This window comes from Malaclemys terrapin, chromosome 16, assembly GCF_027887155.1.
Source record: "Malaclemys terrapin pileata isolate rMalTer1 chromosome 16, rMalTer1.hap1, whole genome shotgun sequence".
Lineage (NCBI taxonomy): Eukaryota > Metazoa > Chordata > Testudines > Emydidae > Malaclemys > Malaclemys terrapin.
Window position 1 is genome coordinate 19,890,708 of NC_071520.1, and position 19,082 is coordinate 19,909,789.

Sequence of the window (19,082 nt, forward strand, 5' to 3'; positions counted from 1 at the left end):
ACAAGAGCAAATTACTAGCAGTCAGTGTTAGTTACCAGTACTTTAAAAAGCCAATGCCCTACCCATTTTAACAAAAACCAGTGGAAGTGTATTGAACATTATTTACCCTACACAGTACTGAAATGACAGGTATATTATAAAAATGTACACTTTATTACACCTTCAGGTAGGATACATCACTATTCCTTACAATCCTACTGATCAAGTACGAATATTTATGTTCATAACGTATTTACAGGTAGATTGACTTTCTAACACCTTCTTGGGAGAGCGACAAAGAAAAAAAAAAATCTGATTTTCATTTTCATTAACTGACCTTAACAATAAAAACAAAACTGCCTCTTTAGACACGGAATCAGACCAACACATTGATGTAGTCAGCAGTTTCCCCCCCCCCACTGTTGCAAGTGTCCCCCCTCCCACTCAACTTTCAAGTACATAAGAGCTGAATACTTGAAAGTAAAATTGGGGCTTACTACTTCTAGGCAATACTTTTGGATGAGCAATAATATACTGTACCTGCTGTCAGTTATCCAGTTGTCACTGCATTTTAACTATTCCACTGCCAGCTTTATTAGTTTGTGTTGCAGAGCTGCTAATAGAGATTAGCTAATGGCCCTGGCTCAGGTGAAATCAGGGGAATCTAAAAATTGTTCGCTAGTTTGCTCATGTACAAACTTAGTAAAAAAAAAAAAAAAAATTCTACAATCTGAGAGTCCAAGAAAAATAGTAAGATGCAGGAGAAAAGTAGTAATGAGATTAAAAAATAATAATCAAGAACTCTGCCTGACCCCAGTGTTTATATTCTGGATCTTAACTGAATGAGACATTTCCTACTTAAAACAGAGGAGCTCCTTATGAATTCGCTTATTTAAGCCATTTGTGCTACTGTTTGATACCAATAACTCTATATCTATAGAAATCAGAACAAAAGATACACATATGCTTTTTCGTTAATTAGACTCCCCTCCTAAAATACTGAAAAGAGTACAGAATGGGGGGGATCTTTGTTTAAAAAAATGAATTTTCAGAAATGGAATATTACCATTTTCATTGAATTTCATGTCTGTCATGCACTTTTGTGGCTAAAGTAAAACAAATCTATTCATCCAAGAGCTTTCTGAATCCTCTCTTAGTGCTGTCAAAGAGGCTTTTGCAGCATTTGCCCCCTCCCAGTTCTATGCAGCCTTTTCCTCGTTTGTTTGACAACAATAAGGCAAACTGATGTGGAGGAAGAGGCATCCAAAATACCAACCTGAAGATACATTCATCATTAGCTTTAGTAAAAGAATAGTACAAAAGTTAGATCTTATTCTTTACACAATTGAAGAATTAGTGTTAGATTTAAATTTTCTATTCCCCACTCCCCCAAGCTGAAAGATGAGTAGAAAGTACTGAACATTTAAACATGTTGCAAAAGCAGAATTAAACTGATGTATTAAACTCCATCTGTTCACGATTTTCCGATTTGGAAGTCCCATAAGAAACAACTAAGGGCCACTTGTTTAGAGATACCAATTAAACAATTCTTTTACAAAAAAAATGGGGTACACTTTAATACACATCTACTATCAATACAGTATTCAGCACATGCCTAGAATATCCATTATTTTAAAGTGAAGTATGAGAGTGAGTGCACAGGTTGGGTGCTTCAATAAACTGTACACAAAACTACTAACAAACATTTTAAAAGACTTACAAAAATGGAGGATGAAACATGGTTCTTTTCTTTTTAATTACAGATACTTACAAATTTTCACATTTATTGGCTAAACTCTGCAGGGAGAACGTCAAATATAATTGGTTCTTCTGAGGGATGATCACCTCAAGAGAGAACCACATGCAGCTTTCAGGTGGAAAGCACTCTGCTACACTAGTCACACTTAGTCCTTGGTATGGCTTTGCAATGGATATTAAACGCTCATACACATTACAGCAGAGGACTGCATTTTCTTATTGGCAGTTATACAATATATTACATGGATGAATTTTACCAACATTTAAGGAATATCACCATTTTTTGTGAAGCTGGGCAGAAATACATACAATGGTTTGAACAAGCACAGAAAATAAGATCTTTCTGCTGGGGCAGAATTCGCCTTGTATGAACTTTATGAGCATTTTCTGAAGTGTGTTTTTTTGTTTTTCGTTTGTTTGTTTTTTTGAGAGAGAGAGAGTTTGCATGTTAAATGTCAACCACCAAAATCCTTCTGTTAAAAAATGAAAGGGATTTATCTTCATTTGGATGGGGATCTGCAGAGAACCTGCCCACGTTGCCATGGCTTAGCAAACACGAAACGCGGTATTTCCATGCTTATTTCAATTTAATCATTAGTTCAACTAGGTTTGGTGGGTGCCTTCAATCTGACAGTAGGCGTCCTCATTTGCACTTTTGCTTGCTGGTTTTGGGCTTCAGACGTTGCTGGTGCCTGGGCTGGGTTCTGTACACCTGGGGCCTGAATTTGGGGAGATGCTGTTGTCACAACTTGCTGCTGTATCAGTTTCTGCTGGACCACTTGAGCTGTAGCAGTTGTTGCTGGAATCACTTGGACCTGTTGTTGACCTGCAGTCGTCTGAGACAGCGTCACAGTTTGGGGCTGAGCCTGAACCTAAAAATGTTTAGGTGACAGGAGATAAAACCTGGTTCAGCATTAAATAGAGAGTTCTTTATTAGTATTCTGCACCACAGTACAGCAATTTACTTAGTTGGATGTTCTTACTTCTGACTGACAGGCAGGTGAACCAATCACAGTCGATAGATTTTGGGCACACACACACCTCACTAGCTTTTCCATTTGCAGTAAGGAAGGGAGACAGGGTACCTGTAGCCCTGTGCATCCCAGCTAAAAGCCAAGATAATTATCACCCCGTCTTCCTGCAGAGAGCATTCCCCCTTTACCCTCCACAAGAGAGGTGGGGAGGGTATGGCCATTGGATAGTCAAACATTCCAATACCGTTGTTTCCTTCTGGTGAAGGAAAGCAGGGAGGAGAGGAGAGGGGTTGGAAGAGATCAAGGGAAAAGCATCAGCCATTGTGGGTAAAGCCACTGGAGGTCCCTTACCCATCTTTAAAGAAGGCAATAGGGACAGGGGGGCTACAGCAGGCAGTGTCTATCCCCACTTGAGTGAGGGAGACTGGTCCTGGCACCTAATTTGCACAGCTGTGGCCACTGCAGGGAGGTTTTCAATGTTCTCCTGCTTGTCTATCCATTTTGAGATCAGAGGAATGAAAATGGAGGAGCAACTTCAACTGTCACTGCCTTCACTGGAGGCAGAATGAGGGGGGAGAAGTGACACTTCAGCAGAATGCCCAAGTCTCACTGTGAGAGGTTCAGCAAGCGCCCTGTCAGTCAAAGAGGAAACCCATCCATTGTGAAGTGTTGCGTTAAGGGTGCAGATAAACTGTAAACATTCAAGGTAGTATTTTCAGAAGTGTTTAGTACTGGCCTAACTGTGCTCCCACTGAAGTCAATGGTAAAACTCCCACAGCTGTAAAACGAGAGAAGGATGAATACCTCCTTTGTAAAGGACTTTGAGATCTACTGATGGAAAGTGCTTTATAAGAGCTGTGATATTGATTGGGAGCAGACTTAGGTCAGCACTGATCACCCTTAATGTTTATGTCCGTTGAAAAAGAATAAGACATGTTTATTGCTAATGTTCTGAAAGTTGATTTTAGACTGTTTGAAATAAAGGCTATCGGCTACTCAGGGCTTGTCTACACTTACTGGGGGATCAATGCATGGCGATCGAGGCATCGGCGGTCGATTTAGCGGGTCTAGTGAAATCCCGCTAAATCAACCGCAGATCGCTCTCCCGTCGACTCCTGTACTCCACCTGAACAAAATGCGCAAGGGGAGTCGACAGGAGAGTGTCTCCCGTCGACATAGCGTAGTGTGGATCCCACGGTAAGTAGATCTAAGTATGTCAACTTCAGCTACGTTATTCACATAGCTGAAGTTGTGTAACTTAGATTGATCTCCCCCCGTAGTGTAGATAAGGCTTTAGTGTTTAGTTTCCTCTTCGTCTGCCTCATCCTTGCCCCATCCCATTTTGTGTTGCTCTGAATATTTCTTTGTTTTCTGTGAAGCACCTAGCACAGCCTTGGCCACTACAAAGTAACAAACAAGCTTGTAATTCTATTATTTTCCCCATGCTTTAAATAGAACAATCACTGAGTTGGCTGCCATTAGCTCAATTCTCTTCCTATCCATCGTTATCTTTGATTACACATCATGATTAACAGGCACAACTTTTAGAAGCTCTCTTTAGCTCCAGATGAAATAAGAGAAGCCTGTTTAGGCTCATCAAGAGTAATAATAAAAAGAAATATATAGCAGTTGATCACATGCCCAGTGACTGCATCTTTACATAAGAACATAAGAATGGCCACACTGGGTCAGATCAAAGGTCCATCTAGCCCAGCATCCTGTCCAACAGTGGCCAGTGCCAGGTCTCCCAGAGGAAATTAATAGAACAGGTAATCATCAAGTGATCCATCCCCTGTTGCCCATTCCCAGCTTCTGGCAAACAGCGGCTGGGGACACCATTTTAATTTTTAGGAAAGGCAACGAAAATACTAGGTATTTTACAAATATTACATACTGTACATGAGAAAGAAAAATACATTTCTCCAAATAAGAAAACCTGCAATAGATTGTGTATCTTCTGTTGCGTTAAGCCTGAGTGACCCTTACCTGTTGGGAAACTGAAACCATCTGCTGAATATTGGCAACAGTTGCCTGTTGCTGGACCACCTGTGGAAGCTTTGCAACCTTTAGTAGTGTAAAATAGAAAAGATGCTTATTAAAGAAAAATGACGAATATATTGTATTTATTTTCTCTATACACATCGTAAAAGGTTTATGATGGGTTTAGTCTATTCTGGTTATCATCAAGCCACAGCATTATTTAAAATATGCTATTAACTACCTGCCCTTTGGAAAGCCCATCCCAGTGGCATTCAACTGGGTAGTGTGGAACTCTGCACTTGGGTGGTGTTCTTTTTTCATCAAAAGCTTTCAGACTATTGCACTGAAGACATTTTTGGGGGCCAAATTTTCAATCTACAACTTGTATGTGAGAGACTGTTGCTAAGCCATTGAAAAACTACAGCAAGGTTAGTAATTCCAAAGTGTTGGACTGTCACAGCCCTTACTTGATTGTGCAGGTGAATAAGGCTTCCCCTCTTTAATCTCCTTGCTTGCCCTGATTAGATAGTGAGCTAGCTGTGCAGAGGAGAGCAGGAGCCACCTACATGCTACTTCCCACTGTATGCATTGTTGATGTAGCCGAGTCGGTCCCAGAATATTAGACGAGGTGGGGGAGGTAATATCTTTTATTGGACCAACTTCTTAGAAGAGCTCGAAAGCTGGTCTCTCTCACCAACAGAAGTTGGTCCAATAAAAGATCACCTCACCCACCTTGTTTCCCCATTGCATACAGGTTGGCAGGGAGGTGATGGCAAATGGGAGTAGAGCCAAGGCTCTACTCTGCCTCTTCCAATCACTGGTGAGAACAGTTTGGTGGGGGAGCAGTGGGGAGTACACTGCTTGAGGGAAAGGGTGATGTAACTTACTCCTTCCCAAAAGCAAGGAAGGTGTGGGGGAGGAATCATGACTCTTCAAGTCACAACTTTCTCTGATCTGCTCCTGGGTACTAGACATAACCCGCGGCAGACTACAAGGTTGCAATCCCACCCAGTGAGTTTTACAACTATAGTCAATTTTTAAAAACATGCAACTGGTATTGAAGCCAGTGGTTAATAAAACTCTAACCTGACTCTACTGCAGTAAGACTGTGGTCTTTGCTACTTTCTAGTCACACAGTATTAACTTCAAGGGGAGAAATTGGGCCCCAGTACCTGTATCTGTGCTTGCACTTGCTGGGTTCCACCGGGTTTTTGGGCCTGGGAAATTGGAGGTGTCAGGAATTGGGTTTTAATGCCTGGCTGTGTACTGTAGGTAACTTTCTGTTGCTGTGAAGTCTGCTGTTGGGCTTGGACAGTAACTTGTTGAGCATTTATCTGGAGCAGAAAAATAAGAAATCAGTGAGTACAGCATACTTCTGAAGAACAAATATATTGCTAACCACTTTGCTACAGTAATTGGAGATCATTTCAGAGTTAATATCCAGCAAATGAGTATTGGTGAAAAGCCTATGCACACAGAAGAGAAAACATTTCTGAAAACGCTATAAAATTTCAGAACTTTATGCAAGAATCTGCAAACTCTAACTTGTAACAAAATCACTTTGACACTTTCCTTATCGAGAGCAAAGTCCATGGTAAGTTAGAAGTTGCATGAAGAAGTCAGTTTTATGATATTATTGTGCAAAAAGCATGTGGAAAATATAACTGGTAAAAATTCAGCACTTTTCCATATTTGGCTACATTAACCTCCAAACTTTTATTTTTTTAAATGAGTTTTAGGCATGAAAAATCAAACCAAAGAACTATTTTTTAGGAAAATGATTAAGTGCCTAAAGATAGAGGCTTATAATAAAAGTGTATTCTCTACCAGAATTGTAGTTTCATAAATCAGTCTCATGGGAATATATATATCCTTCAGACCCACTCACCGCAATTTGAGCTACGAAAGTCTATGAATAATCTAGTAAAGTCAGTAACTGGAAGACTTCAGTCACAGATGCTGTCACAATAAGGCAGAGAAACAATAAACAAAGGAAATACCTTTTGCTGTACAGTAGCTTGACCTTGTGCGACCTGGGGCTGGATGGCTTTCTGTTGCTGTGCTGTTGGATGATGCTTGAGTTTTAGCAGCTGTTGGACATGCAGTGGCTGTGCCACCACTGTCTGTCCTCCTGCAGATAAAAAAAGAAAAAACGAGGAGTTTTCATCTTAGCGCTTCGGTTAAGTGTGTTTAAGGAGTGCTTAAATCCCACTGATCATAGTGTACAGAGATTTATGCACATGCTAAACTTTAAGCACATAAGTTTTCCCATTGAATTCAACAGGTCTTCTCACACATTTAAAGTTAAGCAAAAGTCCTTGCAGGATCAAGCCCTAACAGTGCCTTTCTCTCCAGCTGTGAGTGCAGTAAGAGACAGTAAACATCAGGCAGCTTCTTAAGCAAAAATCTATCTTGTCCTTCAAACAAAAGTGAACATTATAAGCATATTCTATGAAACTAGCTATGAAGCATGTGTGTGCCATCACCATCACTGATATACTACCACACTTTTATAATAGATGTGGTAGTATATGCAATTGTATCTGAAGGCAGGATTAAGCAAAATTTCACTGCATTAGTACTATAATACTGTTAGAATAATTTTTTACATACCGTATTAGACACTGTTCTGAAATGAATATCTGATACAGAAATATCAGTTAACTGAATCTCAATTTGCTACTCAAATGGCTTTTAACTCTATTCTTAATTAAAAGACTATTCTTCTTAGAGATTGTGTAATTACTATGGTTTTATACAGAAAACCTGTTCGCCGCCTGTTCTTAGAGGGAAACCATGATCTTCAGTAAATATAAGTGCAAAGTACTTCACTTAGGAACCAAAAATCAAAAGGACAACTACAAAATAGGAAATATCTGGCTAGGTGGTAGAACTGTTGAAAAGGATCTGGGTGTACAGCGGATTCCAAATTGAATGAGTCAACATGTGATGCAGTTTCAAAAGGCAAATATCATTCTGGGGTGTATTAATAGGACTCTCATATGCAAGATGCAAGAGGCAATTGGGCCCTTCTCTACTGGCATTGGTGAGGCCTCAGCTGGAGTACTGTGTCCAATTCTGGGCTCCACACTTTAGGAAAGTAAGTGGACAAATTGGAGAGTGTCCAGAGGAGAGCAATAAAAATGATAAATGGACTACTAAACCTGGCCTATGACGAAAGGTTAAAAAAAACTGGGCATACTTAGTCTTGAAAAAGACCACCTAATAACAGTCTTCAAATATATGTTAGGGGCTTCTATAGAAAGGACTGTGTTCAATTGTTCTCCAGGTCCACTGAAGGTAGGACAAGAAGCAATGGCTTAATCTGCAGCAAGGGAGATTTAGGAAAAACTTTCTAACTATAAGTGTAGTTAAGTCTAGAACAGGCTTCCAAGGGAGGTTGTGGAATCCCCATTACTGGAGGTTTTTAAGAACAGATTGGACAAACACCTGTCAGGAATGATCTAGCATTTACTTGATCCTGGCTCAGTACAGGATGGACTTGATGACTTCTTCCAGCCCCTTATTTCTAGGATTCTATCATTTAAAAAGGAAATCATACTTCTGTCTGAAAATTCCTTACCTACGATTCTTAAAAGTAACACCAAAGATTACTGTAACTGAAGGTTACATTTACTGGTCTCTGTCCCCCTGGTTAATTTTGTGCACTTGACAGAAAATCTTGGCCTCATCCAGCTGAAGTTAATGGGAGTCTTTCCATTCACTTGAATGGGTTTCAGATCAGGCCCTCTGCATATAGACAAGTTTTTCTGATTTGTATTATTTCTCCACAGTGTAGCAGGAGAGAGAGAAAACAGTTTAAAAATAGTCAGATGTGACTGCAGAAGCACAAACTGTCAGGGCAAATCTAGTACTTGAAACGCTTTTAACTCATTTTTAAAGTAGACGGAATTTCAAACTGCATCCTTTTAAGTCTTGAAATGAGAGGGAGAAAGCATCTTGTACTAGACATTCCTTGAGGTGCCACAGAATTTTTTTAAAGCACAACTTTAAGTACACTGTATTTCAAGAAGCATAATGAAGTACCTGCTGCTTTCTGTGGCTGCCCAATAGCAACGCTAATCCCAGCAACGGTAACAGGGAGAGTTGTAACTCCTGCAGATGACACAACAGCAGCTGGAACAGACACCACTGGAGGCTTTGCCAAAGTCACTTGTGCTGCCTGAGGTGTTTGGGCCTGGATTTGTCCTTGTGCTTGAAGCTGGGAAGCAGGAACACGAGTCTAAGCAGCAAGGAATCAGGATTATTGTACAGACAAAGAATATTTGGTGTATTTAACTAGGCCATTGCAAGATGATAACTGTATGTTCAGAAACTGAGGGCCTGATTCTCATTTACAGTAAGACCCCTTAACACGGCGCGAACAACGTCAAGCAACCTTAAAGTGGACTTCAACTACATTTACATGCACTTTACGTCCCCTTAACGCTGCCAGAGCCGTGTAAAGGGGCCTCAGCGCACATGAGAATCAGGTGCTAGATTCATTCATTTTAATCAGTGTAGAACTAGCTGTTTAAGTGCATTTTTAACGGAGCATATGGCAACTTACCAGACGAGCAACCTGCAGGTTTGTCACAGTGGTGCCTGTGAGTACTGCTCCCGGCCGTGGTGCTGTGACAGCAGTAAGTTGTTGAGTTTGCTGCTGCTGCTGCACTTGTACTTGTGTTGTCTGTTGTTGGGCCCCTGGCTGTGTCTGCTGCTGTGTTGCTTGCTGCTGAGGAAGCTGCAATTTCTGTTTCTGCAACTTGATCAGCTGCTCCTGAAAGTATAAACATGGTTATTGTTTTCAATTTCATTACTGGTTTTCGGAATGGCGGATTCACCCCCGGTGGGAGCAGACTTTGAAACTTTAAGCTATGGGATTTCTCCTGCCAGTTTTGATCAAGGAGCAATGGAACTAAGAACGTAATTCCTTTACAATGTGAATCTCCAGAGAACAAATACCTAGTGCTTGTTTACTGTTTTACTTCATGGAAGTACTTAACAGACTTGAACTAGTTAGCCTGCTCTGTGTTTCCATGACATTTTAGTATCACTGGCAGTGAATTTAAGAGAGAACTCCTGTTTTCTGTCTAGTATGAGAACATAGGTCACTGCAGACGACATCGCTGGTAAGTGTTTAAAGAAACAGGAAAGAACAGCATTCATGATCTCTTAGGAATGTTTCCCTCACCTGTGATAACTTCCCTACAGTTTTTATTTGGGCTGGAGACTGGGCTTGCGCCTGGGTCTGAATCTGTGGAACCTGCACCTGAGTGGCCTGCTGCTGCCTGAGAAGCTGCAATTGAGCAGATGTGATTGCTTTGCCAGAGAGCTGAACTGTCGGCGGAGCTGTAAATAAAGAAAAAAGCTCTGAAGAGAAAGTTCCAACATTTGATTAATTTAATCAACTTCACTTAAAAAGTTCTTGTACAATTGCTAAACCTGTCCTTTTTTGCTACACTAATTCTGAGGAGAGATTCAGGATTAGATTCAAGGAAATAGACTAGGCAGGGAGCCCCAAATGGAAATGGATCATTGTTAGCAAAACAAAAAGTATAACTAATCCAAGTGACTCTATTGCTAAACAAACGCATTTAGAAGACTCAGATTCACATCCATCGTTTTACACCAATTTATTGCTTTATACACCACTTTATTTCTGTATCAGTCATTAATGTCAGCACAGGGTTGTCTGCTCGAGCTCTCATATTAGCAGGTAAGTGATAGTTAACCCCAGCTCCTGCTGACAAAAGATTATGTTAAAATCCTTTTAAGCAGTTTAGAGTTACCTGGCTCCTGGATTAATTTAGAAAAACAAACATCTACTTACAAATGTTAAAATACAGGCAATTTTGCACTAGTACTTTTCACGTAACATCTTTCATTTTAAGGTCTCAACAGCTTCACAAACTTCACTTAAGCCTCAACAGCCCTCCCTCTCCCTGTGAGGTATCTTCATTTTATGGATGTGTAAACCGAAGTACAGAGTGGATCAGAATAAGAGATCAGATTAGAACCCAGGAGTCCTAGAGTGAGTCCCCTATTCTAATCACTACACTATACTTCCTCTAACAAGCCTCACTCTGTCTTAATGTAACGTCTGAATAAACTATAGGTAGAATCCTAATGAAGATGTTGTGCCACAACATTGTTTTGCATTTGCATATAATTATTATGCATGTTGATTAAGGTAGTGCCTTGGAACCAACTAGTGTATTTTCTCTATTCTGCACTTAGTAAAACTTAATGGAGGAAAATGTGATTTCTGGTACTAAGGATAAGCAGATTAAAAGTTTTCAGCAGTGTTTGACAAAGGTACTGCTGGTAAAGCCTGACTCCAATATTCTGAGGCTGAGATGGTCAAGTAAACTACAGGAAGTTTAGGCACTTAAAGTACACTAGGAAAGAATCACCACACAATTATTACCTGGCGTAACTTGAGTCACTAAGGATCTTGCCTGGGTCTGTACTGGTGTTAGGTTGGTCGTTACCACAGCTGATGCTGTCACGGATGTTACTGCTCGAACACCCTGGGTAGATGCTATGGTCACCAATTCTGTTGATGCAGCAGGTGCTGCTGGTGTTCGCTGCTGAGTATGTACCACCTGAGCAGAAGACGTACCTCCTGAAGTCTAGGGAAGAAAAAAACCATTATTCTTCACTACTTTCAACTTACATTTAAAACCATAAAACCTTCTGGAAACAGAGGACATTATTTAAGACATTTGTATCTTAAAATAAGGCAAATATGTACATACCTTTCTAGTCTATCTAATAAATGGCCAGTCACCTCATTCTCAGTATTCTGAACGGAAAGCCCTTAACTATACTATTGAAGTGTGAATTTTCCCCCATTTGCACTCATCAGTTTTAGATGTCTTGTCTATAAGAACATAAGAATGGCCATACTGGGTCAGACCAAAGGTCCATCTAGCCCAGTATCCTGTCTTCCGACAGTGACCAATGCCAGCTGCCCCAGAGGGAATGAACAGAACAAGTAATCATCAAGTGATCCATCCCCTGTCACCCATTCCCAGCTTCTGGCAAACAGAGGCTAGGGATACCATCCCTGCCCAGGCTGGCTAATAGCCATTGATGGACCTTATCCTCCATGAATGTACCTAGTTCTTTTTTTGAACCCTGTTATAGTTTTGGCCTTCACAACATCCTCTGGCAAAGAGTTCTACAGGTTGACCTTGTGTTGTGTGAAGAAATATTTCCTTTTGTTTGTTTTAAACCTGCTGCCTATTAATTTCATTTGGTGACCCCTAGTTCTTGTGTTATGAGGAGTAAATAACACTTCCTACCAGTCATGATTTTATAGACCTCAATCATCCCCCCCTTAGTCTTCTCTTTTCCAAGCTGAAAAGTCCCAGTCTTATTAATCTCTCCTCATACAGAAGCCGTTCCCTACCCCAATCATTTTTTTGCCCTTTTCTGAATCTTTTCCAATTACTTTGCATTTATCAACATTGATTTGTTTGTGTGTATTTCAAAAAAAGAATCACTGATCAGAGATGGTCTGGCAGAGGTAAAGGCTGAATGATCTAAGAAGTCTTTTCCTTGTCTAATTTCTATTATTCTGTTTATCCATGCCTCATTTATAACAATATTTGTTATGCAATACATTTCCATTAGCTGCATCATTTTCTTCTTTGGACAATATACAGACTGGTAAGACTATACCAGACTAAATGAAGTTAGCTAGGGGCAGAGTTATACACATAAAACTAAGAAAAAATTAAATGCTAGAAACTGATTGTGCTGCTACAATCTACAAGTAAAAATAATTAAATTACAGTATAACTACTGAAATTTACTCACTGTCAGTGTCCCAGGCATAGCTGGTGAAGCCAGACGTTTATTAATAGGCTGAAAGGTAGCAGCAGGGACTCCAGCAACTGTATTCACTATAACATTCCCACTCACAGTAGCTGAAAGTAAACCCAAGAAAAACATGAGACTAATACAAACAAAAGAGTATTCCTGTATTTCTGCGTCCAGCCCCAGTGCTTTACTAAAACATCTTACCAGTCTGTATACTTGTCCCAGTGACTGCGGTTTTGATTGTGCCAGCCTGTTTAGAAGACAATTTGAATAATGTTTCAGAGAAAAACTGAAAACCAACTTAGTGCAAGCCTTTAAAACTACTTTTCTGTTTAACATAATATAGCTGCCCCATTGTGAGAATGAGATAACTGCCAACATTTATTTAAAAAATTATAATAAAGTGCATAGCTACTTAGGTCTAAGTTCACCATGGAGCACATGTACAGCTATATATGCATATATTCATTTCTCTCCTAGAGCTGTGGTACTTGGATTCTTCTCTAATGAATTAAATCAGCACTGTATGCATACTGTAACTAAGCCTATGATTTTGTCATCGATATATTTAATAAAAGTCATGGATAGGTTACGGGCAATAAACAAGAAATCACGGAAGTTGTGACCTGTCCCTGACTTTTACTAAAAACATCCCTGACAAAATGGGGAGGGAGGAGGGTCCAGCACCCTGCCCCCCCGGCAGTGGCTGGGAGCTGCAAGGACCCCATTGCCCAGTGGCTGGGAGCAGCAGGGGGAGGCAGGGCCTTGCCAGCGGCGGACGCTGGGGAACAGTGGGAGGGCCCCCGCCCCTGGCAGCTGAGCAGCGCCGAGGTCCCTCTGCCGCTTCCAGCTGGGAGCTGTGGGGGTGGTGGTGTAGGGGCCCACCGCCTGCTGAGCAGCTCCAAGGGCCCTCTGCCTCCGGCGGAGAGCAGGTGGGAGTTGCGGGGGTAGCCCCACCCACGGCCGCTGAGCAGCTCCGGGATCCCTCTGCTGCTGCCACCAGCGACCAGTGGGACTGAAACATTTTTAATAGTGGGGGTGTTGAAAGCCAGTTCCCTTATACCTGTCCATACCCCTCCTCCGCCCCTCCCCAGCTGGGGTCAGGAGCAGGGCTGTCTCTCCCGGGGGGTGGAGGGTTGGGGGAAGACCCAGATAGGGGTAAGGAGGCTGAGGCTGGGGCCACAGCTGGAGGCGGGACCGGCGGCCAGGACCCTCAGGCGCAGGGCCAGAGGCTGCGTGCAGGGCCAAAAGCAGAGGCATGGGACCAGGACCCAGTGTGCAGGCCTGGGAGCAGAGCCCCACATAAGACCTTAGGGTGCTGCAGCACCCCCCGCACCCTTAGTTCCCGTGCCTATGCCAGCAACTGGGAGCTGGGGGGGGGGGGGCGGGCAGTTGCTCACGACGGCTGAGACACTGCAGGGTGGACCCCTGCCAGCAGCGGCCGCTGGTCAGTTGCAGAGCCCCCAGTGTCACGGAGGTCACTGGAAGTCACGGATTCTGTGACTTCCAGTGACCTCTGTGACATAATCTTAGCCTTAACTATAACATACAAGATCTGTAGCCTTCGAAACATCAGTCCCAATCCTATTATCAGTTCCACGGGCATAGGCTCTAGAGCTCGTTTAGAGCCCCACTGAAGTTAAGAAGGCATATCATGGGCCCGTGTGCGTGGATCCAATTGCAGGATCAGGGTCACGGTGTGCTATACCAGTTCTTCTCTCTCCTCCCCAGCCCCTACCTCCCACCCAAGCGTGTATGTTGTTTCACACAACCTTTTGGTTTTGAGCTGCTTAACAGAATCTCTTGGCAAAATTACTCCTTGGTGTCAACTTCTTACATCAATGGGAATGAATCTGGCCTACAGTCTCTATAGGTTAACATCTATCAACTGGTCTGTAACTAAGACCTGTCACACACAGTAGGTTAGAACAGTCATAAATGAGTTTCTTCTCTCATCTTCCTTTTGACCCAGCAAACAGATGGGCTGAAGAAAGAGGCAGCACTAGAAAGCCTGGCATTTCATCAAGTGATTCTCCAGGGTCTCTGACACTTGAACTGGTGATCTTGAGGAGAAAGACCCCAAGTCATTCTAAGAAGTGTCACATGACTGTCTGAGCAAAGGAACAAGAAGTTTATTTGCCTCTCTACTCCCCAAATTATTTGGATGATTTTTTTTCATGTACTATGCCAGTATCTGCTCAGATTTATCAGCTGAAGAGGTAGTTGTACGGGCGGATGTCCTTGCTGATGGCATTTTCACAGAGAATACCACAGCCTACTCTCTCAATTCTAGCATGAATTCTCCATGGAATCCTAATAAGTGCGTGGGTGAAAACCAAGATACGCAACCTATCCAGGAAATTAATAAGATACTGTGACTTAATCTGCTCTATATCAAATCAGAATTCTCTCTTTCAATCCGAAGAACATATGCACAGATGGGGCCCACACAAGAATTGAAGTCGCTGCTTCAGAAGCGGCCGGCCTTCCCTTTCTTACCAATACTGCTGTGTTGGCCACAGTAGTTACTGCAGTCTGTACCACTGCCTGCGGCTGCTGAACTACCTGTGCTTGAGGCTGGGCTTGTGCTTGCTGTACAGCCGACTGCTGAGTTTGCTGCTGGCTAGCTGGCTGTTGCTGCGGAGGCTGTGGGCCTGTCTGCTGCTGTGCCCTCTGCTGTTCAGCCAGAGCCTGCGAAATGTAGAAGGAATGTGTTTAGTCAATTCTTCCAAACAGCACACGCCACAAACCTGCCATGCTCAGTCAGGAGTTAGCCGCCAACCTGCTTAGTAACCGATGTCCAGGTATGCTCTATATAGTAGACCCTTACGTTAGCTGATGAAGCAGGGCAGCTCTTACTGGATAAAATATGAATGGGGGCTACAGAATGAATAACAATCAAATGAGGAAGTAGGTTGCTTTTTGAGAGTGTGTCAAAAAAAAAAAAAAGAAAGAAAGAGTCCTAGGTGCTTGTGAATACTATTACATTAAGATAGGCCAATAGGAAACTTCCTGTTTAGGAATTTGATGTTCAAACTCAACTAAAGAGAAGACTGGAACACTGCATGTGCAGGCCACTGTAGTGGCAAACTTCCCTTAGAAGTCAGCTCCTGTCACATTCCCATTATTCATTTTCTAGTGCAATTTTATTTTGTTATTGTTTAGAATACAGAAATTAGTGGGCTACTGCTGCAGCAGGATATCGAACAGGAAAAGACTGAGCTCAAAAGTAAAAGGAAGTAAGATGGGTTTAACGACCACAAATTACAACTACCCACTCATAGCAAACAGACACAATGTTGGTAAGTTCAAGCACAGGATGGAAGGGCATCACACTTGATTGCTTTTACTGCAGTCAGTTCATATAATTGAGATATAAGATGTACCTTTTTCTCTTTAGCAATACGCTCTGCTCGGAGGGATGCAACCTGAATTGGAGGAAGTGGCTTATCATAGTTGATTCCACTAGAAATAAAAGCAGTAAACGAATTTAGAAATGAACATTTTAAAAAGAAAACCCCAGTTTTTAAGCCATTTTTAAACCCTTTAAGACACAGTGACTACCCACCTTTCTGCAAGCACAGAAGCATGCTTTGGATTCTTCTGGAAAGGATTCATGCCAAGTCTGAAATCAACCAAAATTACATTACTGGAGAGAAAAAACCTTAGCAGCAACATTTAATTTTATATGTTTTGTAAGGTAACGCTTTGCATTTCTGATGATGTTTCTCAGGCATTCCCAGCAGCACTAATGCTCATACATGGAGGGATGCATTAAGATAGACAGACTTTTACAGCAAACATTAAATATATGTAGCTGGCAGGTGCCACACAAATAAGCATAAGATATTACTATGATTTCAGGATTTTTGTAGCTTAGGCAGAAAAAACATGTGCTGTATGGTGGAGACTTTTCTTAAATGGTATTCTCTGCCCCACTGCCACCCCCTGCCCAAAAAAGGACCTAAAATTAAACCCACATAAGAACAGATATCAGTTCCATCCTCACAGCCACAGGACAACAGGGGGAAGGGGAAGAGTTCAAGAACAGAGACACAAAAGAGAAAAGCATGTGAGCATGTTTGCGTCACAAACATGAGAAAGTAAAAAGGTCCTTGGCTAGGACAGTGGTTGAGAATATAATTATGTTTAAAAGGCGGGGGGCACCTATAGTATATAGTGAAATAGGAAATATCCTCATTTAGCTTACTTACAGGGGTTTGATTGGTGGACTTCTCTTTCCTGCAATCATTTTCATCATCTCAAAATGATTAGTATAAAGCTGGGTGTGGGTTGCACCTTCATCTTGAGCATAGATCTGATTGGTACGAAGCGGACGACTATTTTTGGTCTAAAAATAAAAACAAACAAAAAATCTTTACACTTAAAAAAGCCTAGCTATGCATAGCACATCCAAGTACTGTAAAATTACCACAGCACAGTTCTCCTAACAAAGCTATATTACTCTCCAACACCCTTTTTAGTTCCAGTACTTGGCTTCTCCTGAGCAGTGACTGCAAATGAGAGTCTGACTACTAGTCAGAAAACGGGAGAAAGTCAGAACTTCTGGATCTACTCCCAGTTCTGTCATGTATCTTGCTGTATGGTTTGGAGGAAGTCACTTAGCTATGTGACTCAGTTTCTGCATCTGTAAAATGGGGATAATACTATACCACGCAAGTGTTTTTCAAGATTAATTCATTAATTCTAAATCACTTAAATTCTTATATGAAATGTGTTATTATAAATGTTAAGTACTATGATAATAATCATGATGAACTATGCGGTGTTTTTGTGAAGTGGACAAATACTCACTAGTGATTAAGCTGAAACAACGAAACTGTGTGTGTGATTTACAATTTAGCTACTAATTACAGGTGCTGAAATCTGGTGTCAATCTACTCTACCAACAAGCAAAAAGAGAGTCAGAATTTTAACTGCTGTTTCACTATTCAAGAAATACTCAATATAGATCTTCTATCAATCATTTGCCAACCTCTACTGATGCTAAATACCACAGCATCTAAATTTGATTTGGAAAGAATTCCAATACACACCTTATAAATGCTTTTTGTCTTCTTTTTAGGATTAGCTTCATACATTAACTGTAAAACAAGAAGGAAAGTTAGATCTTTTGTGGCCGATTTTGTTCAGGTGCTTTTTCTTTTCAAAGTAAATCACAAAATAAGTGAAAATCCTAACAAGGATACTCTTACATACTTTTAAAAATTATTCAGTTATACTGTTGAAATATTTAAGAAAAATGTGTTTACAGAGTTCAGAAAAAGAACACTACAAATTGAAATTCAAAAGGATGCACCACTCAACAAACTCACTTTTCCTTCTTCTCTTGGAATAATGACATTTTCATATCGGTTTCGGCATTGTTTCGGTGAGCGATAGACTCGGCTACATGAGTTAACAACGTCACTAACAAGATCCCAATTGGCTGTGTGCGCCGGTGACATGACAGCAAGGTTTAAAGGAAGTTCCAGTAATTGCTTCACCGCCTGGAAAATCAAAAGGTGCAAAATTCAGGGTGACAAATAAAATTACTACAAACTTCTAAACTAAATGTTTTCTGTGTGTGTTGTCAGGCCATTAATTTAATCATAAAGAAATCTTATTCTCGGGCTAACCCCAAAGGAACCTTTTAGAGAACCAGCTTGCACTCCTATGCAGAGGAATAATCGAGTATAAGGTGCTCTTACCCCCCTGTACAAGCTTGTCACAATATTGGTTATAACATGAAGCATCTGATGGAAGCTTCTCCCTCCCACACAGATGTACAGAATTTCGGCTGCATTCTCTAAGCCCTTAGCCAGCACAACTGATCTGGCATGTACGGGAAGATGGGCTAGGAAAAGGGCTGGTGCAGCTTACTTCCTTTGTGGAGCAAAGGGAAAACAGGCACAGAACTGTGACAGTCAGTCACAGTTTTGGTCCCTGATCTGTACCTGTAGCAGCACAGCTACATGCTGCCCCTCACTCAGAAAGTGCCAGTCTAGCCCCTAGAAACTAGAAATAACATTGCAGGGATAAAGTCAGAAAATAGCCATGTCCGAAGTTAGTAACTACTTTATAGCAAAATAATGAGACTGGAAAGCAGAGGGTTCATCTTACCTGTAGTAGTGCCCAGTCTTCACTAATCAACCACTCAGGATTGTCCTGTCCAGCCTCAGCGGCTGGTTTGACAAGAGTTGGCAAAGGCTTTGCAAATTGTGTTTGTTGTTTCAACAGTATGTTCTTCTTCTGTTCTTTGCCCTCTCGTCGCATTTTCAACATCCCTGGGGTGGCTCGGTCAAAAAGTGATCGAGGAGGAATAACAGCCTCTCCATGGCGCTGCTTCTTCTTTCTACCTGCAGCTAGAAAAGTGATGCCATCTTCAGTGAGATAGTAAAAGAGGGCATTTTGTTAAGGCAAGCAACGCAGACAGATCAGTAGTAACTATCTGGCTGTGAGTAAAACAAATGGCTGTAGGTTAAACCAAAGGCTACCTATTAAAAAGTATTGTTTAACTCAGTGATACTCAAACCTCAGTGGTTCAGGAGCCAAATCCGT

The 19,082-nt window shown here is 41.5% G+C and overlaps 1 protein-coding gene across 8 annotated transcripts in view; it reads right to left on the minus strand.

Annotated features, from left to right (window-relative positions):
- Positions 1-134: 134 nt before the first annotated feature.
- Positions 135-19,082, minus strand: part of EP400 (E1A binding protein p400) — a 65,905-nt gene continuing 46,957 nt past the window's right edge. For 7 of the 8 annotated variants that reach the window (XM_054006675.1, XM_054006674.1, XM_054006676.1 and 4 more), the window contains 17 exons: positions 18,645-18,886; positions 17,858-18,031; positions 17,579-17,626; positions 16,736-16,872; positions 16,090-16,146; positions 15,908-15,986; positions 15,021-15,212; positions 12,726-12,771; positions 12,519-12,628; positions 11,122-11,326; positions 9,886-10,043; positions 9,262-9,471; positions 8,739-8,934; positions 6,692-6,822; positions 5,864-6,025; positions 4,698-4,775; positions 135-2,609 (listed from right to left, as the gene is read on the minus strand). In XM_054006675.1, coding sequence (XP_053862650.1) covers positions 2,337-2,609; positions 4,698-4,775; positions 5,864-6,025; positions 6,692-6,822; positions 8,739-8,934; positions 9,262-9,471; positions 9,886-10,043; positions 11,122-11,326; positions 12,519-12,628; positions 12,726-12,771; positions 15,021-15,212; positions 15,908-15,986; positions 16,090-16,146; positions 16,736-16,872; positions 17,579-17,626; positions 17,858-18,031; positions 18,645-18,886 — 2,498 coding nt within the window. In that variant the 3' untranslated portion in view covers positions 135-2,336. The remainder of the gene's footprint in view (positions 2,610-4,697; positions 4,776-5,863; positions 6,026-6,691; positions 6,823-8,738; positions 8,935-9,261; positions 9,472-9,885; positions 10,044-11,121; positions 11,327-12,518; positions 12,629-12,725; positions 12,772-15,020; positions 15,213-15,907; positions 15,987-16,089; positions 16,147-16,735; positions 16,873-17,578; positions 17,627-17,857; positions 18,032-18,644; positions 18,887-19,082) is intronic. The other variant, XM_054006673.1, reaches the window with a different exon arrangement.